Below are 25,397 nucleotides of genomic sequence, written 5' to 3'. Positions count from 1 at the left end.
TGAGCTCCGCCGGCCCCCAGCTGTGCCTGAGTGACCGAGCCCCAGGCCGAGAGGCCGGGGGCACCCCACCTCCAAAGGGGCCCGAGCGAGCCCCAGGCCCCAGGCCCCGACAAGCGGCCGCCAAGGAGTGAGCCGGTGTGTACCCGGACGCCCACCCCCAGATACAAAGAACCACCAACACACCGACACCTGAGGGAGTCCGCCACCGGCAGGGGAAGTGGTGGTGGGTGGAGATAGGCCTCCAAACCTTGGAGGGCCTGAGGTGTCCCCAGAGAGGTGGCGTCTGATACCCAACCTGACATATAGACACAGACATACAGGCACCCACAGACACAAACATCCATTCCCACCCTCATGCTCTCATATGCACTCACTCCACACTCAACCAACGTGGAGACAGACATAAAGAGACGCTGTACACACAATCACACTCCCCAAGCGTACTCTACAAACCGGGTCTAGGTACCCTTGCCCCTGGAGGGGGGAATTGCACCCAGACCCAGGTGGTGTTACCCTTTTCCCTGCGGTGGGGAGAGGCAGACCACCCCGACTCCGCAGCAGCAGGGAGGCCCCACACCCCAGACCGCAGTCGGACGGCCAACTCCTCCCACTAGCCCTCCCGCTCCAGCAGGCCGCAGAGAATGGGAGTGGGAGAAGACTCCAAACCTCCCTCCACCCGCTCATTGTAGTGTTGATGCATATGTGTTCTAAGGTGTAATTAAAACCCAGGAGGGCATGGAGCTACCTGCCAAGGAGCAGCAGGTAAGCGCATAGTCCCTCCTGCTAGCCCTCAATGACTAAGTGTATTTAAAATTGAGAGGTGGGCAACGACGTCAGGGGTGAGGTATACACCCTGATGGTAATTTGGACTCCGTGATTGTGCCCACCCCCAAGATCCTATATGTATGTGTAATGAGAGTGTGAAAAATGTGAATGTCTAAGTTGTGGGATAAAATTGAGGCAGAGGCAGCCAGAAGGGGACCGGGGGGGTAGCCTCCTCTGCACCCTGGTGACATACCCCCACTCCAAGGCCCTGCATGTGTGGGTGGTTGTGGAGGAGCGGGAAGAGGGAGGCAGCTGGAGATGGGGAGGGAAGGAAGGGAGGGGCAGGTAACCCCTCCCTGGGGCCAGCTCCCCCGCTGACCCCAGTAGGCACTCCCACCCTCCGCGACCCGCCAGGGAAGGGGGGCCCAGGCCCATCAGACCGGGGCCCAGTGCAGTAGCGCCCTCCGGCTCCACAGAGCCCTGGACAGTCCACCCAACCCCACCACAGAGAAAACTGCACCCACCCCACCATCCACACATCTTCCAGACTACATAAGACGGTAAACGCCCAGGCTGAGATCTTCCTCCACCTCTCCTGTATCTCCCCCTCCTGTAGAGAGAGCCCCTGAGGAGAGGAAAGCTCCTGCAAGATGTGACCATCCCCCCCACCAGTTGAAGAGCCCCCCAGGCGGCTCGACGCACCGGCGGCACCCTGCTCCAGGGCCGGGCCCCCATGCACCCACCCGCCCACAACCCCGGCAGCACACCAACCAGGACCCAAGCCCCCGAGGCCCGGCCCGGGCCCCAGCCCAGAGACTGAGCGCCCCCAGAACCTCACGCCCATCCCGGACCCACCCAGGGGCAGCCAGGTTGCCAGGTCAGTAACCCACGTCCGTCAGCACAGACCCTCCCCTAGCCCCGCTGCACGCAGCCGCGAGGAAACAGTCACCTGAGAGCCAACAGAGCCCCCAACCGGACGTGACCGCTACCCCGGGTTGAGCCCCCCAAGGAAGATGCCTCCCGGGAACCCCCTGACGCCCTAAGCCTGTCCCTACCCCCTCACCAATCACAACAGTGAAGGCGGGACCAAACTATGACCCCCCACCCCCACTAGGTGATGGAGCTGATAAAAGGGGCCCAGAGCAATTGATCTAATGTGGTGGCAGAGGCTGTGTCAAGACTAATGTAATCTAATAGATAATTTCTATATTGGTTAGAATTAAGATTATTTTTATTTTTCCAGTTCATGAGGACTGTTTTCTTGGCTATGCATAGGGCAGTGAAGATCATATGGGCTATATTCTTTTCTGAAGTGACATTATCTAAGCTGCCCAGTAGACACACTAAGGGGGAAGTTGGAATGTTACATTTCAGACACTTTGATAAATCTTCACATATCTCGCGCCAAAACTTTTGCACTGGTGGACAGAACCAAAGAGCGTGGATGTAATTGTCTGGTGTATTGCCTTGACAGTGTGAGCAGTTGTTGGAAGATGTAAAGCCCATCTTGAACATCCGATGACCTGTATAGTGCACTCTATGAAGTATTTTGTATTGTATTAATTGCAGACTGGGATTTTTAATTAATTTAAAAGTTTTTAAGCAAATCTGAGACCAGAAGTTTTGGTCTAGGTTGACTGATAAATCTGCTTCCCACTTTGCAGTAGGAAGGGATATTGATTCATCTAATTTAGAAAGTGTTCTGTATATTTTAGATAATAATTTGGGGGATTTAAGAGTAAGAAAATGTGCCGCACTTAGTGGTGTTTGTAATTCAACTTGACTGAGGTTAAATTTCTTTTTTACTATGGATTTAATTTGTTGATATTCTAAAAACCTTGTCTTGTTGATCCCATATTGTTCAACTAGTCTGTCAAATGGAATAAATTCTGTTCCCTCTAATATATGTTCTAAGTATTTAATTCCTTTACAACTCCATTCTGGGAAATTAATCATATTATTGTTTTGTAATATGTCAGGGTTATTCCAGATAGGTGTACGTTTGCATGGGATTAATGAAGACTCCGTTATTTTTAGAAACTCCCACCATGCTGTTAGAGAAAAGCTGATGTTGATACTTTTAAAGCATTCATGTCATGTCATGACCGAGAACATGAGGTACCAGGCAGAGAAAGCGCAGCAGCAGATTGGACTGAATAATTGTGAGCAACATCAAGCAGAGCAGGTGTGAAACAGCAGCAGGGATCACTTCTAGGATAAATGAGACTTACCAAATGCAAGTCTGTTTACAGAACATTTAAAGTAGAATCAAGGAATTTGGATAAAAAGGGTGTGTGATGTTTAAAACTCAGAAATTATGGCTATGATTTTCAAACAGACATGTACTGTTGTTTGTTTTTGTAAATATTTGGATGCAAACTTAAATCAGCCAAATACATAAATAAAAATACACCTTTTATTTACATTGTAACTGCATACCCCTCTGAAATCCTTTGCTATAACCTGATATACACCCCCTAGAAATGTAACTACACGTCGACTCTCACCGACATCTTGGTTAGGTACACCTCTTCAACTCCTGATTAGCCGATTACATGGCTTGATCTCAGTGCATTTGGTCGTTATGGTCAAGATGACTTGCAGAAGTTCAAGCCAGACATCACAAGGAGAAGAAAGGTGATTTACGTGACTATTAATGTGGCATATTTGTTAGTGCCAGATGAGCTGGTCTGATTATGTTAGAATCTTCTGATGTACTGGGAATTTCCCACAGAACCATCTCTTGAGTTTACCGAGAATCATCTGAAAAACAAGACACCCAGCCAACAGCAGTTCTCTCGGTGAAAATATCTTGTTGATGCAAGAGGTGACTGGCCATATTGTTTTGAGCAGCTAGGAAGGCAAAAATAAGTCAACCACTTGTTACAACCAAGGTTGTAACCAGAAGAGCATCTTTGAATGTACAGCACGCCAGTCTTTGAAGCAGATGGGTTACAGTAGCAGAAAACCACAGTCTGTACCACTGTTGTCAACTAAAAACAGGAAACTGAGGCTGAGATGTGTATGTACTAAGCAAAATTAGACAAGAAAAGATTGGAAAGATGTTGCCTGCTCTGATTCTCAATTTCTGCTACGGCATCCTGATGGTTCGGTTATGATGGCTTCTTCCAGCAGGATAATGCACAAACTTCAAATCATCAAGATCATCAGATCTGAATCCAACAGAGCACCTTTGGATGTGGTAAAACAGGAGATTTGCATCATGGACTCAAACATGACAAATCTGCAGCAACTGTCACACAGTTGCTTCAGTGGACCCAAACATGGACTAAATCTCTGAGGAATGTTTTAAGAGAATTAAGACGGCTATGACAAAAGAGATTTAACATGGTACTAGCAAGGTGTACCTAATAAAGCGTCTGATGAGCGTATGTGACCGACGTCGATCTTCAGCCCCCCCGTTGTAGAAATATTTTGCAAATGAGGAAATTAAATTCACAGAATATCCCACAGAGCACATGCAGCATACAGAAGCGTGAATGAGCGGATATCTGTGCCCTCTGTCACATGGAGGAAACCACAGCTATTTCAACTAGTTGACTTCATGGCCCAATATTGTCAAGCAGTTTCTGCAAACTGCAAGGAACCCAGCCTAGTTTCTGAAAGACTGTGACTGAACTCTTTAGGGCAGCCACTGCTGCATGACCAGAGTGTTTTCTTGAATATGTATTTTTTTAAAAAATATATAATTTAAAGTGTAGCTGTGCCATTTTGCTTTAAAATAATTTGCTTAATCTTTGACATTTTGTCATCTAGTGCAGTTGACCTACATTTTTTTAAAGTGTGGTTTTGGTATCCAAACACATTTTTGAGGTTACCTTACATGTAATACACAATATAGTGATGTGTGGTATCTTAACAAAAGAAAATGATTCTTTCAGCAAAACTGTACACACAAGATATGCATTTTACAACAAAGATTGGATATAGATGTAATATATTATGATGACTGTAGACTACACCTCTCTCCATATTTACATTTTTATTTCCAGCATGGCTTATATATATTTATATATACATATATATACAAATATAAACAATAAGTAACAGTTTCTGCCTTCAAAGTGGAAATAGTTGTGTACCTTAACATCAGTCTTTCATGCATATGAGTCTTGCTTTGTGTGCTCAGTGCAGTAATTGGAACTCTCCGGCACTGACATTAGTGACTGTTTGCCATCTTCTTGCTGTGGGGTGCTAAAGGACTCCTCTTCCTCTCCATAGGGGAGCTTACAGTCAGGTTTTATCAAGTCCGCAGGTATGAAAGCTGGTGTCCCACAGGACCCGTTTCCTATGTGCAAAGTGATGTTAACGTTGACGTGTGGGCTGGTAGTCATGGGCGTGATGATCTGAGGGCTGCTGGGCTGAGAGGACGTCTGTGTTTGGATACTGGGCTGTGGTGCAGCAGAGTCTTTGTTGGAGTGTAAAGTCTTGGGCTCGGACAGAACAGACAATGGATTGTCAAGCGCAAAAGTGGAATGTAAAGGGCTGATGGATTCCTGGCTGCTGCAACCATCAGTTCTAGTTAAAGTTTCGGTATTGGTTGTGCATTGACTGTGATCACTGCTGGCTTCCCCTTTTTCTAGCAGGCACTCATTTTCTTGTGATGCAACTTTAAATAAAGTCAGGTGAGTTTTCCCACTGTATTTCTGCAGGGAGGAAGAAAAAGAGAAGTTCATTTCCAGCGGATTTTAAAAAAAATCACAAACACTGAGCTATTCTGCCATAAAGACAAATTTTATGGTGCCTACCAAGCCCAGTTTTTATTGATGCTTTTATTGGAAGTCGCACTGTGGTTACAGTTAGCAGTGGTGTTGTACTGGACTGGATTATATCAATAAACGTGCAAATGGGAATGTTTCATGATTTAATTGTTGTAAAACTGAACGCAATCAACTTTAAAAGGGGGAGAATAAATGGCAGTGATCTTGTACTGAATTGCAGACCACAGAGGATGTGTACTTTACTAAATGTAGGGTGTATTCAGTATGAAAGATAGAAAGCCGAGACTTACTTCGTCAGCAGTCTCACAGTTTCCGTTTGCATCCACCTTAGGAGATAAACTTTCAGTGTCTAAGAAAAAAGAACAATGGTTGTAAGTAAGAGAGGGAAAGTGTAATAAAAACTGTTCCTTGTAAAGAAGTTAAAAACTAACTGGTCCTTATCATTCTCTAATGTAACTCAGAAATAAACATAATGCCTATAAAAGCATATATTTACCTTTCTTGCAGATTTTTTGATAATAACATAGCAGAAAAAGGATGATGGTGATGACAAGTAATCCAGTGACAGAAGCAATTAATCCAACTAAGAGAGGTAAGCAGAGATACATCTCAAAAGAAGCAAAACAAGAGCACTTTTGAAATACTTTTCATACACAGCTGTTTTCTTATGAGTAGTCTGAAAGTTAGTCAGTTATAGTACCATAACTGCTGTCAGGCGGTGGGGTCAGTAGGCTTGTTATTAAATAGGTGGAGGGTTCTTCTGAAACTGAGGCAGACTGTGTGGTGCTTCTTAGCAGAGATGTCGAGCCTGAGCTTGGTGCAACTGTGGTCGTGCTTGTGCTGGGAGTTGTACCGACACTCTTCTTGTGATTGTCAGTTGTTGTCGACTGTGAGTACGGTTCACACACATTGTCTGATTCAGTATTGCCTTCTCTAAGAACAGCCCTCCCATTGCAGCTGAAGAGAACAAAGAGAAGGGTCAGCAATTTGAGTCTGGAACACCTTTGTGGAAATACCATAGCTCTCCTTCACTCACTCTGTGTGGGGCTGGCAGGGGTCAGTGGAGGAGGTCTTGTCAGAGAACGTGCCTTCGGGACATATTTTACACTTCACATCTGAATTTGGTGTGCCTGGCAACAACAGAAAAACATTTAATTTAATGACGTGTTTCACTCTATGACTTGTATTGTATGGAACATGTTACAAAACAACATTAATAAAAGCACTGGCATATTGAGACTTCATGGGAAATATCAGAGAGACTGAATAGAAATCTGTAGAAAAAAACGCTGTAGCTGCGAAGAGTGCATCTGACCCACTGTCCCGAAAAAAGCAGTCACATGAGCACAGTATACCGACAGCTATATTGCACTAAGGATAAAGGTCAATATACTAATAATGTCATAACATGGTATTTGTTGAGTGATTTGGTGGGATGAGCCAGAATAATTGATCATGTTGATGACTCTTGATTGATCTATAAATGAATCTGTAACAGCATATAACTTTGTCAATGAGTGGAGTATATCTACGAGGAGGCTGAGGGCCGACACCAGTACTTTTTCTATTCCAGTAACCACTAAAGTTAAAGCTATACTTAGAAAAGGGCCTGTTCTTGTTAAATCAAAACATCAACCCAGATAAGTGTGGACTGTGGGAGGAAATTAAAGCACCCAGAGGAAACTCGCACAGGCAATCAGGAGGTCTTGCTTGAGGCAAAAGTGCTAACCACTGCACCAGCATGTACCCCTCTCCTTTTATTTTTGTTATATTTTTATTAGTAGTAATTACAGAAGACCCTCACAGAAAGAAGTTGGCTCATCTGACAAATGGTACATCCTTAAATTTCAAAATATTGTTTTAAGATGTACCATAAAAACATAGTGACAAGAGAGATATAAAAAAAAAAGTTTTACCTTTTACAGACACTCCCAAGCCAGGTTTGCATTGTTTGTATTTTTTGCAGTCTGAGCAGTATGGATTGTCATATCCCAAGCGGCAGAACCTCCCAGGTCTGCAAATACACTTGGACGGTGTTGTAGAGGAGCAGTTCTGTGCATACTGTAAACCTTTTTCTAGTTGAAGACAGAAAAGTATTCTTTGCTCACATCCATTGCTTGTTGGTATTAAACAAAACAATAACTGGACAAATATGAGTGTAATAACATGGAGATGTACAGTTCATCCACTGACCTTCTTTGCATTTTTGACAGCTATTACAGTTTGGATAGAAGTTAAAGTTCTCTCGATACTGATCCGGAGGACATGGTGTACACACAGTATCGGTAGTTTCAGTGCAACGTGTGTCCCCTCGATAGCCTGTAATTATATCATTTTAGTTACTTAACTTACATTTATATTTAATTTATAAGTTTTATATGCATTTTATTACTGCACATAGGTACCGTAACTCTACAAAAGCCCCAAAAAGGCCAAAAGCATAAGTTTAATGTTATTTGTCATAGTTGTTAATTGTTTAGCCTAATAAAATCTGGTCATACTTTGATAACGTAACAGTGACACATACAATGCATTATAATACAATACTTTATACTCTGTCCCTGAGTGCATTAAGTTATTGCAACTATAGCATTTAATACACACATTTAACCGATAAAAGGCAGTCCAATAAAATGTCTGCTGCACTCATTCAGTGGTAAAGTGGGAAGTAAAACAATTAACTTCATACTGAGTGGGAGAGATGAGATTAGTGAGCATGGGAGATCAAGTTATCTCATGAGCAGGGGTGGAGCGAGGGCAAAACGGCTGAAATGCTTCAAAGTAAAACTGATTTCCAGCTCAGTGTGGCCCAAATCACTGTTGTCACAGCAGGAGGTTCACAAAGCCAAAAACACACACAAGCCACTGCTTAACAAAAGAGGAAATAAACAGAGGGAAATCCTTGTGTGAATGCACCTTTTGTTAGTGCAGTCATTACGAAACCCAGCCTACCTGCAGTATTAACCAGCATTTTTGTTCGGAGTCAGGAAGTACACAATTACCAAGCTGGTAGTTTTTGTTGCAGAAAGAACAAAAAAGCCCCTGTTCTCTATTCCTCAAATCCCATAAAGTCCACCACTGAGTAATACCTTAGTATTTAATATATCTGTATCATTCAAAAGAGTGTTCATTGTTACTACTTGTTGACAGGTACTACCTGTTTATGTTACAGTATACACATTGTATTTTAACTATGAAATTCTACATAGTAATAGCTTGATTTTTCATGTCTATTTCAGTTTGTAATAGATGTGGAACTGTAGACTTTTATGAGGCTTTGTGTGTGCACCTTTCCAAATGAAGTTGGGCGGTCTGTGTTTGTTAAGCTGTGTTATGTGTAAGGTATTAAAATTCTGCTTTAAATCTTTAAGTAATTAACAGTATTGTGCGTTTGCTTTCCTTCGTCTCTGAGGATGAAAGAGCAGCTTATAAATACATATAATTAGTCACAGTAGGTGAAAATTTCCTTCTTTCACACCTTCACACCCAAGTTTTACTAACATGTTTCATGACATGCGTTAGTGCTCATCGTGTAGTGATGCAACTTTCAGAATAGCTTATGCCTGACCATTGTTTATCTAGTCTAACGGTTGTGGTGGAAAGTTTTGTAAAAAAAAAAAAAAATGCAGTCTTTGTTATGTTTACAGGACAACTCTTACCAGGGCGACACTTTGTACAGCACAGGCCATTGTGATTGTACTCTGTGTCATTTCGACACTGTCCATTTTCACTCTTGTAGGGTGTAGAGCAGACCTATGGGAAACAGACAAATACTTGAGCGCATCTCATTTTCTGCTCCTTAGATGTAGACAGCGAAGAATGCTGTAACCCTCCAACCCAGAGCCAGTAATTCAGGTAAATTTAGTAATTCTGAAATTACAAATTTATGTGGAAAGTGTATGACGTTTTTGCTATAAATGTTCTCAGAAGTAGACAATAAGCGTAAACATTAGCAAACTCAGTTAAGATAGTAATTTCAAAATCAAAGATTTAGTCACTGTCTGATATAGGAAACAGACAGGTTGAGATATAACCTGCTGTACTTTTGAGTATGTTAAATAGGACCTTAAAGTAGAACCAGACTACCCACACCTTCGCCCACTTTTTCCTTTCTGGTAATGGTGCTGGCCCCAGTGCAGACATGGTCAAACAAGCAAACTCTTGTTCAGAATTCATAGGAAGTGACTCTTTTTTCTGCAGTATTTCTGGGCGTTTGGGCAGTGCACGCATACCAATGCCTTAACTCACATGCCATCTCTGCCTGTGCTTCTGTCTCACACACCAAAAGATAGTAAAGACTGAAGTACATTGTAGCTGCTTGCACACCTGTCCTATGCACACACAAAAAAAACATGAAACTCCCTCACCGCAGTGGCCTCCAATGACAAGCAAAATGAACGATTATGCTGACTGCAGCACCGTGTTTCTCGTATTACAGGAAACAGAGGCGGCGACCTGGAAGCGCTGGGTTCCTAAGCAGTAAATTCTTGTGTAGTGTGACCACCGGTACTACTGCGAGTCATGACAAAGGTGATTTATGAAGCACTTTGTTCTTATTTCCTGACAGTTAATCAGTGATAATAGTCTGTGTTTTCCTCCAGCTCTCGGCTTCATGCCTAAAACAACTAATGATTTACAGAAAAGCACAGTGATACAGGGAGATAACAGAAAGAGCTGCTCCTTCATTTCTGCAATGAGATATTCAGTCTGAAACTCCATTAGAGAGCAAGTAACCGAAACCAAACATTCATACAGGTTCACCACAGCACAACCTATTCATTAAAATTCCACGGTAAAACTTACTGTAATATGATCACATTGATACAGACTATTAAGAAATGCTTTAAAAGAAATGAAAAACTCTCCGTTTGTTGGTTTCAGGACAGGTGATCAGATTAAACAATATACAGAAACACATTAGAAAGGTTAAATTACATGACAGAAGTTAGACATCTACATTAAATCTTTAATGTTAATGACGGTCTTTCAGTGATTTCAGAGAACTGCGTCTTCAGTTCCTTTTCCATTTAAACTGTCCCTCTGGTCATTAGCTGAATCCCACTGCACTGGTATTCATCCAGTCTGCGATGAACAGTACAATCAAGTGTGACAGACTTAAAGACAGTGACAAAGCCTACCTTGATAGTTTGGGCACACAGCAGAAACAGCAGTAAAAGCGTGTCCTTCATTGCTTCTTTAAAGTAAACCACAGAGGAGACGAGTCGGCAGCCAGCGTGCGCACTGTACTTTTCATTTCTAGGCGGGTCAACACTCACTGTGCTCATGTGTAAGCAGGAGTAGTTTCCTTGAACTGAGTTAAGTAGTTGGAGGAAGTAAACCAGTAACACGTATTCACATATCTGTAAAAACCTAATACGAAGTGGTACAGTTCATGTTTAAAAAGCGATGTTGGACTCCCACATGTTTACATATGATATCCGTTATAAATGCGCAGTATAAGATTGCTATGATCTCAGCGTTTGTTTACCTGGGGTAATTCAGTGTCTGCTAAAAGAGTAAGATTTACTCCAGCTGCTGGCTGTGCCGTGAGGAAACAATGGTGTTTATGGATAATATTTCTTTCATGTTAAAGTAAAATTTAGACTTCTACAAAGAAATGTCTGCCTATGGACAGAACACCAGTATGAATAGGTAATAATTAATTTACTACATATGAAAAGGGGTCGTTAGGTCAGTAACATGATGTGCCAAAAAGTTTGTCACATAAAAAAATTAAGAAATAGACCTTTGAACAACAACTTGGAAGTCATTTTTAACCCACATCTTTTCGCATTATGTAGATTTGCTAAGTGGTCTTTACTAGTTTCAACAAGAAGGTAGGGCTTTATTATCAGTATCTAAACATCTGAGTGAAAAGACATTGGATCTGGCATTCTCAGCTACTAAGTTCTATTTAGTCACGTAAACAAAGAGTTTTATTCAGCTAAAATGCATGTGACATTAGTGTTTAGCTATAAGCATTAAATTTGCTGATGTGCATTGAGATGAGGATTGTGTGTCTGTTGCCCTTCAACGCTCGAACGTAGATCAGCATAAATGCACCAGAATTACTTCCCACTTATCGTGGTTACATCTGCCTAATTATGCTGCTTTAAATTCAAACTCAGCAATCAAGTTCTGCTGCTGAGGGCTGTACTGCAAAATAGCATTTGGGACTTAGCAGGGTTACTTAAGGTTCAGCCCTGAGTTTTTAGTGTCACAAAGATTGTTGGAAGATAATGAAAAACATCGTCTTGGAGTTGTAAGATTCAAAATAAGGACATTGTCCTAAAACCTAAGTTTTGATACTCATGTGTAAGCAGGAGCAGTTTCCTTGAACTGAGTTAAGAAGTTGAAGGAAGAAAACCAGTAACACACATTCACATATCTGTGAAACCTAAGTTTTGATACTTGTCACCCTATATACATTTGTAAGCCTGCTTACAAGTTTGAATTGTGCTTTTGTATTTCTTCAGTCCATTTAACACGACCAGGGTTAGGGCTGAAAGAGCAAGCCGAATCTTGTCTTACCTGCCATAAGACTAGCATAATTTAAGCAACAACACACTAGATACAATATGTAATTATAGTCAGATTCACCTGTGCCTTAATGAAGGCGTAGTGATTCTGGTAAACGTTAGGTTTTGTTGGCAGCTTTCCTTTCCAGTTGTAAATGGACTTTATCTGTAAGCATTTGTCTAGTCTAAATCACAATTGCATTGCTTTTAGCCTGTATTATGCCAACAGCATACTTCTCCATGTGGTCGGTAGACTAGATTGGGAGATCTTGGATCAGCTTATGGAGCTGAAAACTACTTTAATTTGATCATTTAATAGGATTTTTGATGTTCGGGGAAAAACTGACAGGTAATAAAAAGTTAAGCGCTGTGTCAACAATTCATTCAAAAAATAGAAGTGCTAAAAAAAATATGTATTGAAGTCACCTTTAAAACAGGAAGTGAATGCCCTAGATTTCTTTATACACAGCAACCTAGATGCACAGCCGTCTATAGAGCACAGCTTGCAAATTATATGGGTCAAATGCAATGGCTATTGTACTACCTAATCTACTCAAAGGATTGATGTGGATAGATATGTGTGTCTAGACTTATAGTTTTGTCACATGAATAAAGATTTTTAAGTTCCTTTTTAATGATCTAAAAAAAGAAACCAGAAACACAGGTTCAACTCTGTGGCTGCTAGCTGACATTGCTCAAGAGTCTTTGGGTGAGACGTTCCCAGCTTGATCTCTCTGTGGAGACATGGGAATAGTGAAAGGCAGAGAGGTTTGTTTTATCATACTTTACACCTCAACTGTTTTATTCTTGTTAAGACATGTTTTCTGCTATGACACTGAATGCGTTTGTGCTTTGCCCAGTCTGATGCCCCTGTGCCGCAGTGTTTGTTCCTGTGTGAGAAGTTGACATTTCATAATAAAGTTTCCCCTCCCACATTGTCATCACGTCTCTGCTGCTCAGCAGTATCAGCCCTCTTGTCCATTACAGTCTTCTAATGTTTAATCTAAAATAAAAAACTTTTTTCATGAAATTCTGAGCTTATTTTAGAGCATTAGCCTCACCTGAGTTTCATGTTGTAGTAAAAAACCACAACAAGGTGAATTGAAACCTTTTTAAAGGTTTTTCTAAATATCTTAACTTTCACGTGATAGGGCACTGATTTTGCATATAGTACTGATGACTAATTTCCAAAAGTACAGCATGATATTTGTTAATGACAGACATGAAACATTCTTGAGACGGGAATGAACGCACTGCTTGCTTCTATTTCTGAAGAAGTCAGTCTAAATATTTCACAGCAAATTGCGCATACCATCGAAATCCCAAAATGCATCTATGCCACCGTTACCAGCCATAATGATGATTATGCAATGCCATCTTGTCACTCTCTAGTGACTTTCAGATCCTGTTTTCGCTGAAGGAAGAAAAAGTTGGTGCTTCTAACAAATACACTGAAAGGTTTAACGACCATAATCAACAGGGTTAGATTCGTTTATTGACAAGTGTTAGAGAGAAAAACACTTTTGCTATCACAGGGCCACATCTTACACAGAAGCCTTTCATTTATGTCACAACATCCGCAAAGTAAGTCAACTATCGGATGTCTGTCTGTCAGATAACTCAGTCTCTGATGTTTGTGGCACAAACCTTCAAAGTGCTTCACCAGAACAGGAAGATATGAATTATTACCCAGTCATTATATCCCTTCTGAGCAGCAGAAATACATCAAAAAGAAATCAGTAGAATCGTGTTTACCCTATTTCTGTGGATTTAATTGGTTGAAATACATTGCATGTAGATTTTTTAATGTATTCAGAAATTCAAATTAGTTGGCTTAGAGGGGACAAACTGGAAAGCGACAGTGTTATGGGTGGGATTTCTACAGCATGTGACATTTAACATAGGTGTTTCTTTGGTTTCCTGTGAACTACTGCTTCTGTACCTTACATCAGCCCCTGCTTTTGCTTCTATTGTGTTCTCAGCCCAACATTAAGGAAGTGTCAAAGGAAGCTTAAAAACAGAAGTAAGCTAGACCCTGGAGCCAAAACAAGAGGCTGGAAATGGAAAAGCAAACTTGAGACAACCAAAACAACATCCTTTATGTTGCAATGTTGTACATACACTTCACTGAATAATTCTAAGTAGTCTTGCTTCACATCCACAAGGCTGTTGACAGTAACATGTGCAGTCTAAATCGGTTCAGCTTTTAACAGAGATGAAAAAAAGGAACAACCAAATTGGAATTGCTGCAGTTATTCAAGTTTTATTGTACAGACGTGAATAAATTAATCTAATCTGTCATCTATGACAAAACTTTTTAGACATCCGCTCAAGGTTTTCAGTTTTGGCGCTTAAAACAAACAAACAAAAAAAAGCCCACTCAGTATACTTTGATAGTTTATCAGCACGCAGGGTAAGGAGGGTAAGATATGCCGCCCACTCTTCTTTTTGGATTAAACCGTTGAAAGTTGTGACGAGCTAAGCGAGCCACATCTGAGATCTGGTTTGGGTTATGAGACACCCTCAGTGCAGACCGATCCTGAAAAATATTTTTAAAAACACCGTTTAATTTGTGACATGTACAGCACCCTCCGTAATTATGTTAACAAGAGCGAGAAACTGTATACTAGGAACAGCTGCTTATTTATTAAATCAGTCAGCCCTGTGGCAGCTTGGACTGTATAAAAACCACACAGTTGTCCAGTTCCTCACCTCCAGTTGTTTATTCAGTGGTCCTTTTGGGTTCTTCACATTAACACTGCTCTGCAGGTCAAGGCTGCTGGGTGGTGGCAGGGTGCTCTGCCCTGTGTTGGACCACCCTGATAGACAGTGCTTGAAGGTGGAAAAAAAAGAAAGAAAAGAAAGAATGCTTTGAGATGAATTTATAGATTTGAATACAGGGGCCATAACACAAGTTGCAGAGATGGCTGATCGGCTATACAGACCTCATGGTCAAATTCACAATTGCGGGTACTTTACAGTCAGAACATCCGACCAATCAGTTTAAAAAAAATAAAATTTAAAAAAAAAAAAAAAGATGCTAAAGCCTTTCTAGAGATGGGATATGCAACACTTCTGTATCATAGTATCTGGTAAAGTGATGGCATTACTTCAGATACAATAATTTTCCTCAGAGCTATATTCATACAAAGTCATGGTACTTGTGTAATATACCTGAGATACCAAGTAGGACATCAAGCCACACAGGATGCATGAGGTCAAAATTTTCTTTCTGCGTCATAACAGGCCACAGTACTGCAAGTGTTCACTATGCTAAGCAACACGCATTCTGAGAGGTACACATTTATCAGGAGTAGTAATCTCGTGCATGCCTATCTCTTAAAGTTTGCAGCATTTAAATGTGCTGTGTCTACAGCACCATATTAAGGTGTTTATTGGTCTATATCGCCTGTACAGATACAGGTGATGCAGATTTGTCAGCTGCACCTCCATGATGTGGATCTCCTATTCTACCATATCCCAAATATGCCCTCTTGGACTGAGATCTGGTGACTGCAGAAGACATTAGAGTACAGTGAACTCACTGTCATGTTAAAGAAACCACTCGTAGATGAACATGGCCTCAGTCTCCTGTTCTTAGCTTACAGGAGTGGCACCCAGTGTGATCTTCTGCTTTTGCCTTTTCCTATCAGGTCAATGCAACCTCACCCAGAGAAATGCGGCTCATCGGCTGCTCTGTCGCTTTCAGACCATTCCCTCTTAACCCTAGAGGTGGTTGTGTGGGAAAATCCCAGGAGATCAACAGTTTCTGAAATACTCACACCCACCCGACTGGCAAAAACAACTATGCCACGCTCAAAATAAGTTAACTCACCTTTCTTCCCTATTTTGGTTCTCACTTTCAGCAGTTTCAGCATGTCGTGTTGACCATGTCTACATGCCTACATGCATTGCGTTGCTCCCATGTGACTGGTCAATTAGATATTTGTGTTAGCAAGCATATTAATGGGTGTACCTTACAAATTGGCCAGTGAGTGTGCGTTTGTGTGTATATACTGAAACATTACAGTTTATTAGCTATAAGAGCAGCAAGTAAGACAATAACCCGTGCACACGGTCTAACTGTTTTTAGGAAGTGAGATGTTGCACCTTCAAATCACCAATGAATGGAAAGACACAATGGCTAGAAGGGGTTTTATTATTGTGGGACAGTGGTTCAATCAAATCAAGTGGTGATGATCTTTAGTCATTAACCTGTAACTCACCGATGGTAATCCTAAACTGTCAGAAGGGTCAAAGCTGCATCGCCGATGAGCTTTGTATATGTAAGGTGGCAGAAGCCTGGTGCGAGGGATGCTGACCCTTAGAAATACAAGAGAAAGAAGATGAGTAAGAAATCTGAAGAAATCTATTGTGAGGTGATAATTTTTTCAAACTAATCCTGATAATTTTTTAGTCAATATCACACAGCAACACTACTGATTACAGCACATTTGAACAAAATGTAAAATGAGAATACAGGCGCCGTTGCTTTTAGTTATTAGGACTTGATCCAGTGGAGGTTTCGGACGCCCTTTTCACAGGTTTCCCTTGCCTTGTTGCAGTGTATCATACTACAGATCAAAGCTACCATAGCTTGCTTTTTGTGTCGCTGCTGTTTTACTGAATTCAGAAACAGCTTCAGCTTTTAACGTGTAAAATATGGGAAGGCAGAAAAAAATAACACAAGGTCTAAGTCCCTGCTGCACACAGTAGAGCTGCTGCCTCCTGTATTCAATTGAAAGTGACAGACTAATATATTTTAGATAAAACTGATGAAGTGCTTTAATGTTCATAAGTGGTTTAACAATGCAGTTCAAGTGCAGGCCATCAGTACCTGATTAGAGCAGGTTCAGCAACAGTGTGAGGGTGGGAGGATTTAGGCTTTTTGCACAAGGGACAGCACTCCTGAGAGTGGAGGGGGACCGGGAACAGTCTGCTGTTAATCCTGTAAGAGAATGTACCTACACAAAAGGTGAGCAAGCAGAGACAAGTGTTAGAACAGCCTTAATGAGAGGAAATAGAAAGTGGCCTGTTCAGATAAATGCTCCCTCTTACACTGATGAGTGTCCATGTTAGCTTGTGGGCCATCCTTGTCTGTTAGCAGTTGTGTCACTGGCTGGTTCCCCTGAGAGAATCTGTGAGGAAAATCTTAATGAACCACAGGAAAACACAGTATGGATATATAATAGAGATATTTAAAGAGCACCACTCACTCGGTTTGTCCACTGTGGACACACTCGTCCTTATTGAGCGATCGAAATACACAGAGATCATTGAAGAACTCGTCTGAGCGCTCTATCAAGGAGTCCTCAGTATCCAGCACTCCTAACAGGGTAAAAACAAACATCAGCTGTTATCGGTACTTCTGCTTCAAAGATAAAAAGTGGACTCAAGGCGTGGAGATGTCAGAAAGCAGCTAAACAGGACAGTTATAAGCACCTGGGTATCCCATCGGCCAACAGGAACCACAATAACAATACATGAAGGTCAGCTAAAGCCGAATACCTCCACAAGGTAAGACAGGTGCTGAGAAGCCAGCTCAATGTTAGGAAAAAGATCCAAGGCATCAATACAAACACCCTACCAATCACCAGATACCCAGCTGGAATAATAAGCTGGCCACAGAATGAGATAGACACTAATGATGTAAAGACACAAAAACACCTTACAGTGCACGGAGGTGTCTACCCGAAGTCCAGCACCCTGACGCTCTATGAGCAATGGAACGAGAGGCAAGAGCGACAGGATGAAACACGGAGCATACGTGAATATACCATGAGGATCGCCCCTTGAGATGAGCTGCTCCAAGAATACCTCAGGCAGCTGAAGACAGACGGTGATGACAAAGAGGAAGAGGAACTATCACTGGACGACCAACCTCCTGCATAGGATGTACCATTGACATAAGACAGATACAGAGGAAGTGGCTGACACCAAGAAATCCTACCAGTTGCTAGAAAAGGCCGGCTTAAAGAACAGCACAAAGGTTCAGTCCGAACCTGGGTGGCTGGCTGGGATAATGTTCAGGAATATGTGTTGTTCATATGGACAAGTGTCCAACTCCCGATGGGAAATGCTACCACAGGTAGTAGAGAACAACGGGGCTAAGAAGTCTCTGTCCAGAAGTGCAGTCAGTACCTTAAACTCTGGTAGAGGATCAGAGCCTGACGAACATGCATACCACACTCCCAGGGGGCAACGGGGAGAATTTTGATATGATAATTTATCTTTCATCATTATTAAACAATTTAAATATCAGAAAACAGGTCTATGTAAAGAAAACTTAACATGCAACATTACACTAGAACTATACTCCGCCTTAATTCAAAAGAAAAAGCTGTAATAAATGTATTGAGATGTCTGTGGATATCTCCACAATCAGACTTTTTAAATTATTTGTTAATCTTGGGCACCACAATAGAAAATGCAAAGGTTATATCTAGGTTATATCTATTTCACTACTGCAGGTTCTATGAGTCAGTACTTTCAAAAGCATATTGTGAAAATGTATTACATGTGGGATTAAAAAAAAGAAATCATGTAACTTGACTTTTCAGCATTATAGATTTCCTGTTACTAGAACGATTAAATCAAAGGTCAGAGGAAAGGTCAAAAGGTTAAATAGATCTAATAATAAGATTTGAAATATATGCAAACTAATTTAACCTAAATTAGCAAAGCGTGGCTCCCTATATTTCAGGAGCATTTTGGCTGCAGATCAGTGCGATATGTGACAGACCGATAAAGCTTACCTGCTATCCAGTCATATCCGAGTAAGGGTGGTAGGTGATGCCTCTCTGGGTCAAGGACGTCTTTGAAATCGTCCGACTGAAACGTGACCCTGCTCTGCACACCCCTCTACAAAAAGAAAGCAGGCAGTGCATTAGCAATCAGCATATTCTACTTCCACCTTTTCAGTGGACATAAAGCACACAGCTTGCTGCAGACTTGTAGTTTATAAACTAGTTGTAACGATATAAATACAAAGCTCCCAAACCAATGTAGATGTGAATTAGCTTTTTTGAAGGGGGATTGTCAGTGAAATACTAGTGAGTGCCTTTTCAGTTTGAGATGAATTATTTATTCCTACTAACTTTATAAGAGTAACACAGGCAGGGTAATGCTGATGCTCCTTTGCTTACCTGTCCTTTGCTCGGATTTACTACACAGGACTTGGTGCTGAATGGCTCTGTGTCTTGTTTCTTGCTGCCTCTAATGAGATCTGATTTAACTGTTTGTTCAGCAGTTCCTTCTCTGTGTTTGGTGAAAGATGGTGTGAAAACAGTCTTTTTGATGACTGTTCTTTTCTCACAAGTGTCTGATGAAGACAGGAAGAAAATGATTTCTAAATGATTATTTCACACATTACATGCAGACCACAGGCTCACAGTCAAATGGAAAGTACCAGCAGGATAAAAAGGCTCCACAACAAAAAAAACAAAACAAATAGAAAAAAAAAAACTGCCAATAGTGTCAATAGTGAAAAGGTGATAAAGACACAAATATTTTTTTTATTTTAGTTACATTTGAACACATATCAGTTAATTGTCATCTCTGATGAATGGTAATAAAGGTGCACTTTGTAGTTTTTCTTCCAGATACTTTCAAATTTTACACATCATTTCATCATGTATATACTAAATCCACTATTAAAAAATAAAACCAAGCACCATCCACTCTCTATAATAAAGCTCACATCTCCAGGGAAGAAATACTTATATTTAAAGTACTTTATTAATAATTACTTCAGGCCTCAGTCACACTACACCACGAAAAACCATTTGTCTTGCATTTGATTGCGAGTGTCTGAAGTGGAATGTTGAGCATCTTAATTTAATCAAACCTATCATACTATCGAGGGGCGTGAAAGAAATGTGAATATGTTGCACTGTGTGAGCGAACTGCTGCTTCACTGTGTCGAAATGTGACTAAAAAACTGAAACGCCCACTCTGCTTGCTGTAAACAGAAAAAATAAAGTTTTATCCATTTATCTGTTCAGGTCAGTTCTGCTTTATTTCAGGGTTGTTAGGGAACAGAAATATGCGGGCCTTTGCTCTAAACACTCACAGTTACGGGGCAAAGCCAAAGTTTTGGCACTGCACTCAGCTTTGAGCAATCCATCCGTAAAAGTTACGCACTCATTCTGCTAAACTTGCTCTCCTCTCATTCCAAATAAATGAACACTCCTAAAGACAACTAATGCACATATATCGGGCGCAAAATAAGACTTTTTTGTGCTATTTGCAGGCATTTGCTAAAAACTTTAGCAACTCAATTGTATGTGATTTATTACATTATATCCTCACTTGGAGAAGTAAATGATGGAGCAGACTAACTCCGACCGATCTTGGCAATTAATTTTCCATTTACAAATAAGACAGCGATTAACTGCAGACGTGATACAGGTTTACTCCCACAGTGTGGCCTATGCAGTCGCTTTGCAACCAAAGCTGGTCACTGAGAGGTTGAGGGTGCTGCACGCTTAACCTCTAGATCATAGGTGTCAAACTCTGGCCCGTGGGCCAAATTTGGCCCGCAGCCTAATTACATTTGGCCCGCGAAGCCATACCAAATTACTATTAGAGCTGGCCTACCTGTATTATACAGCTAATATATATATTGTTTAGTATTAAGCTTTGCTTGTTCCATATTCAGTTTTTCAGAAAAACTTGTTTGAGTCCATAAGAAAAGATTTATTCTTATATCTGGAGGAAGATTTTTTTTTTTCAATAAATATTAACGTTAGCCCGCGACTTTGTTCCAGTTTTGAATTTTGGCCCACTGTGTATTTGAGTTTGACACCCCTGCTGTAGATGACAATTTGGTTGGTGCAACTATTTGCAAAAAAATTCATTCCAATCACTCACCAACCACCACCTCTCATGATCGCACAGAAGTTACCGGCCTATTTTTCCTCTAGTGTGACTGAGGCCTTAGTGAAATCCGAAACAGACTATGAGAGTTTGAGAGTAAATATGTGAAGTTTGGCTCTGTAATGTCTGTTACAGCATCAGGCGCTGCAAGTTCTAACTGGGAATGAAGCAGTAAAGTGACGGTGAGGTTAGGGTCTTTTCACTCAGGAGTGAGGCAGCAATTGCACCTTCTGTTGCAAAACCAACAAACATTGCACATTACATGTCTTCAGAGACGCCCACATAACAAGGCTTTCTGACTGCGAGATGTGAAACAGCAGCCGCGGTGCACAGACCCAGTTCAGTTTCACAGACTGTAGAACAACCCACATGGCACAGTAGCAGTATCTGTATTAACACACAGACTGCTCTGGATATGATAGCAAATTACCTTTTTTATCTTGTACACAAATATTTTGTTCTTGGTAGAATACTGAAATGAACGAGCTGCGTTTGTGTTTATACATTTATAAATTTGCCCTTTTTCAATCTGGCTGTCTGTGATCGAGAGAATCAAACCCCATGTGTGGCTTCTTCGTGGTCTGCCAGTAGCGAGTCCACCTCTAGATGTTACAGCACCACAGATCTGATGCAGATAGCAACAGATTAGAGATTTATCACAGCTAATTGGGGTATTATTGCAAATAGATTGCATGTAAGTGGCAACTTGATCCTTTTCAATCAAAAACTGATTAAACAGGATCAAGACTGAGTCCATCGTATTTTCATTTTATTGTAGTCTTGACACACCAAGGTCATTTTGCAGATGGCAACTGACTGGGAATGGTCTCAGACTTGGTCACTGACTTCGAAATAATATGTTACTATTTCATGAAAAATATATGTTGACTTTCATTTTGATGGCAGCAAAACATGGGCCAGGGGCAACGAAGGCCAGAAAAGTAAATGGTACTAAAAAGAAACAGCTAGAGGAGCAGGTCAAGATGATTGGATTAAAAAAAAAAAAAAAAGCGTTTTAAACAGGCAGAGTTTCCCAGAATCAAAGATGGGCAGAGGTTCAGCAATCTGTACAAAACAGCATGTACAGCTTGTGGAACAGGTTCAGAATAATTTCTTCAATGTGAAATTAAAAAGATTTTGAATATCTAATCTACAGTACGTAATATCATCAAAAGATTCCAAGAGTCTGAAGAAATCTCTCTACACAAAACACAAGGCTGAGAATCAATACTGGATGCCCATAGTCTTCTGACTATCAGGCAGCACTACATTTAATGATGACTCTCTCATGGAAATCACTACATGGACTTAGGTAAAGTGAAAACAGTTTCTTTTTGGAAAACATGGCTGCTATGTCCTTTGGACTAAAGAGGAAAAGGGGCATAGAGCTTGTTAATAATGCTCATGGCATGGGAATACATCAGCATCTATGAAACTGGCATCTGGAAAGGTCCCATGAGTGCTCAAATATATCCTCGTTTCCAGACTTCTTTTTCAGGGAAAGTCTTGGATATTTCAGTTCCTCCATGCTGCATGTATTTCAACAGCATGGCTGCTGGGCATTGAACTGGCAAGCGTACAGTTACTTCTAACCAAGTAAAAGCATTTGACACATCATGAAATGAAAAATTTGACGAAGAAGACCATCTGAGCAGCTAGAATCCCCCAAAAGACAAGAATGGGACAACATTCCTGTCCCACAAATCCACCACGTGGTCTCCTCGGTGTCCAGACGTGTACACAGTGGTAAATATGATCCTGTCCCACGTTTTTTGAGACGTGTTGCTGCCATCAAATTCAAAATGGCATTATCTTCGCCTCTAAAACCGTACGTTTTCTAGTTTAAACATTTGTTCTAATGTGAATATGCGCCTACGAGATCTGCAGATCATCGCAGTCTGCCTTTATTTACGTTTTACACGTTCTTGGAGTTGGGGCTGTATATGTGAAGGAGTTTAATCTGGCTATCTGGTAAACAAAACGTCGACAGCTTTGGTTTGTTGTGATGTGAGGTCTGGATTGATCAAGAGCAACTCTTAGCTCATTGCTAATTACTTCTCTCGTGCTGCTGGCGTCAAGTAAACAAACAGTTTAATTACCGGCAAACTTCACGGAAGACTTGGCTAGGGCCGCCCTTGCAAGGCCGCGGTCTCCACCGGTCATCCCGATCGTTTCTTCAAGTGGTCTTCTCTCCTCAGCTCCATCCTCTCTCTCCCTCTTGCGGCTTTCACGGCAGCCGCACAGCCGCTCCAGTTTCTCTCCATGCTGCCTCAACTGGTCCAGTAACTGTTTATTGCGCTCTCGCAACACCTCCAGCCGATCCATGGACATTTAGTTTTAATATTAGAGAAAGCAAATAAAATGTAGCTTTAATTAAAAGTACATCAAACACACAAAGAAACTTTCGGGATCTTCTATGCTTTCAATTAGGCCGACTCCATAACAACGCGTTGACAACAGTGATTTGATTGGCTGTTAACATTTTACCCACAATTCTGAGCATTCTTAAAGTGACAGGCACACGTGTAACTATAAATTTTCACTACAAGGCCAGATGTTGAACAACAGAGGGCGCCACACTTCCATGATGGAAACACTGATGAGACTGATGGGTGACTTCCCCAGAAACAACAGGACCCACGTTTTTTAGGATATTAGCTGGCTTTTTCTCCCCCTTTTTCATCCCCCCTTTTAAAAAGAAACACTTATAAGTACATTTTTATGTTTCTGTTTTCAGTAAGTTTCTGCTACTACTTAATTTTTTCCCCCAAGAAGCACGAAGGAGTGACCAAAGTCTAAAAAATATCAAATTCTTCAGTAGCATAATTTTATATTGTCGGGCATTTTATATCACAATGCCCGACAAGTTTATCTCACAATAAAAGTATCCTGTTACCTGTACTATTTTAATAAATGTATATGTATAATATATGTACTTCAGTAGTTACTTGTTATTTTTTGTTATATTTTTACTTTTGCCTTCCTCTCCACTCAAAGCACTTTGGTCATTTTCCTCTAACCTCTGGCATCAACAAGGCATTTTCTTTCAGAGAACCGCCACTCACTGCATATTTTCTCTTTTATCAAACCATTCTCTGTAAACCCTAGAAATGGTTTTCTGGGGAAACCCCAGCAGATCAGCAGCATCTGAAATACAAGTCCAAAGTCCCTTAAATCACCCTTATTCCTTCAACAGAACTTCTGTACTGTAAAATGGTTCCAGTTAGTGATTTGCTATTAAATATGATATTTTTTGGATTAACATCACCTTCTGCATACCCATTGCCAAGATAATAGAGGAGTTTTGAAATTATGTATTTATTTTTAAAGTAGGAGAATTTTTTTTAAATGCCATAAAGGAGAACATAATCCAAAGTTCATTATAAATATTAAAATTAGCAACATCATGAACAATGTACCTTAAAAGCAGTTTGTTCCTATGATGTACTAGTTACATTCCAATACATTTTTAATGTTGATATACATAACCATATAATATTTAATCATGCCTCCATAACTTTGCAGCCTTTTGTTTTTTGTAAAAAAATTTTTAGTGTTTCTGTAAAAGTACTTGGTTGCTCTCTAAGGTCAGTGATGTAAAAAATATGAACGCACAAGGTCAAACTTAGTCTTAAAGCCATTCACAAAGCATGTTTTAAAAATTTTACAAAACACGAGCCCAACAACATCCAGCTAATAAATGAAAAGAAAAAAATGTTATTTATAGCACAAGAAAAACAAAACAAGATACGATAGACTACAGAGAACAGAACAAGCCTTTAAAGGCTGAGTTGAGCCTAAACAGTACCATCGGGGTTTCAAAGAAAACAAGGACAAAATGCTCCCAAGAAACCCATATTAGGTGCAAGGAAGACCAGGCAGCTCAGAGGAAAATCCTCCACAGGCCCCTACAAGAGGTGCTAGAAAATAATAGAACCTTTGGTGAATTTACAGTTAAAACTACTTGTATTTACAGCCTTTATGTCATACACAGTTTAGGATATTTGGCATGTAGTAATGAACTTGTTTGCAAATTTCCTAAATGAAGACACAGGCTCCCTAATAACTGCAAAACCCACCCATCACTTGTCAGCAAACTATAATTATTCTACTTCAGGGTCTGACATACTTCTTGTTTTCAGTACTCGGACATCTCCAGTTGTCATTGATACAGCCAGAGAGGCATTCATTTTTAAGACCACAATTTTTAATGTTACTGTGTTATACTGACTTGTCTTTGTACTATTTTGCATGTGCATTTTACTAAAACGAACTGAGATGAACAGCAGAAACAAGAGCATTAACGTCTCTCTGAGCCCTAACTGTAAATTGCAGTAATAAATTATATGAAGGCACTTTAAGTGACTGACCTGTTGCATTTTGACTGGATTTAAGTCTATGGGTGTATCTAATATTTTTATCTAACATACAAGCAGTTATCGCCATGACTGTATTTGAACATGACCCAGCTGATGTTTTTGCCCAGCTGCTGCTA

The 25,397-nt window shown here is 40.8% G+C and overlaps 2 protein-coding genes across 2 annotated transcripts; both read right to left on the bottom strand.

Annotated features, from left to right (window-relative positions):
- Positions 1-4,753: 4,753 nt before the first annotated feature.
- Positions 4,754-10,790, bottom strand: tnfrsf1b (tumor necrosis factor receptor superfamily, member 1B). The gene is made up of 9 exons (XM_004548593.3): positions 10,646-10,790; positions 9,167-9,260; positions 7,701-7,826; positions 7,424-7,582; positions 6,544-6,637; positions 6,208-6,464; positions 6,004-6,090; positions 5,798-5,856; positions 4,754-5,432 (listed from the first exon to the last, which is right to left on the bottom strand). The coding sequence occupies exons 1-9, from the start codon at positions 10,694-10,696 to the stop codon at positions 4,884-4,886; spliced, it is 1,476 nt and encodes a 491-aa protein (XP_004548650.3). The 5' UTR covers positions 10,697-10,790; the 3' UTR covers positions 4,754-4,883.
- A 2,708-nt stretch (positions 10,791-13,498) lies between these two features.
- Positions 13,499-23,370, bottom strand: miip (migration and invasion inhibitory protein). The gene is made up of 9 exons (XM_004548592.4): positions 23,002-23,370; positions 19,171-19,346; positions 18,781-18,886; positions 17,242-17,353; positions 17,084-17,163; positions 16,863-16,989; positions 16,252-16,348; positions 14,738-14,857; positions 13,499-14,564 (listed from the first exon to the last, which is right to left on the bottom strand). The coding sequence occupies exons 1-9, from the start codon at positions 23,231-23,233 to the stop codon at positions 14,427-14,429; spliced, it is 1,188 nt and encodes a 395-aa protein (XP_004548649.1). The 5' UTR covers positions 23,234-23,370; the 3' UTR covers positions 13,499-14,426.
- Positions 23,371-25,397: the final 2,027 nt, after the last annotated feature.

Source organism: Maylandia zebra, linkage group LG5, assembly GCF_041146795.1.
Source record: "Maylandia zebra isolate NMK-2024a linkage group LG5, Mzebra_GT3a, whole genome shotgun sequence".
NCBI lineage: Eukaryota > Metazoa > Chordata > Actinopteri > Cichliformes > Cichlidae > Maylandia > Maylandia zebra.
This window is presented reverse-complemented; position numbering and strand designations above follow the sequence as displayed.

Bases quoted from the DNA above. Each gene is read 5' to 3' on its own strand.
- miip (XM_004548592.4), bottom strand. From the start codon at position 23,233: ATGTCCATGGATCGGCTGGAGGTGTTGCGAGAGCGCAATAAACAGTTA. The intron at 16,990-17,083 runs GTAAGAGGGAGC...CCTTTTGTGTAG, and splicing joins TAACATGGACACTCATCAGT to GTACATTCTCTTACAGGATT. The intron at 14,565-14,737 runs GTGAGGAACTGG...AATATTTTTCAG, and splicing joins CACTGAATAAACAACTGGAG to GATCGGTCTGCACTGAGGGT.
- tnfrsf1b (XM_004548593.3), bottom strand. From the start codon at position 10,696: ATGAAGGACACGCTTTTACTGCTGTTTCTGCTGTGTGCCCAAACTATC. The intron at 9,261-10,645 runs GTAGGCTTTGTC...TGTTTCCCATAG, and splicing joins TGTGTGCCCAAACTATCAAG to GTCTGCTCTACACCCTACAA. The intron at 6,091-6,207 runs GTACTATAACTG...TACCTCTCTTAG, and splicing joins ACCGCCTGACAGCAGTTATG to TTGGATTAATTGCTTCTGTC.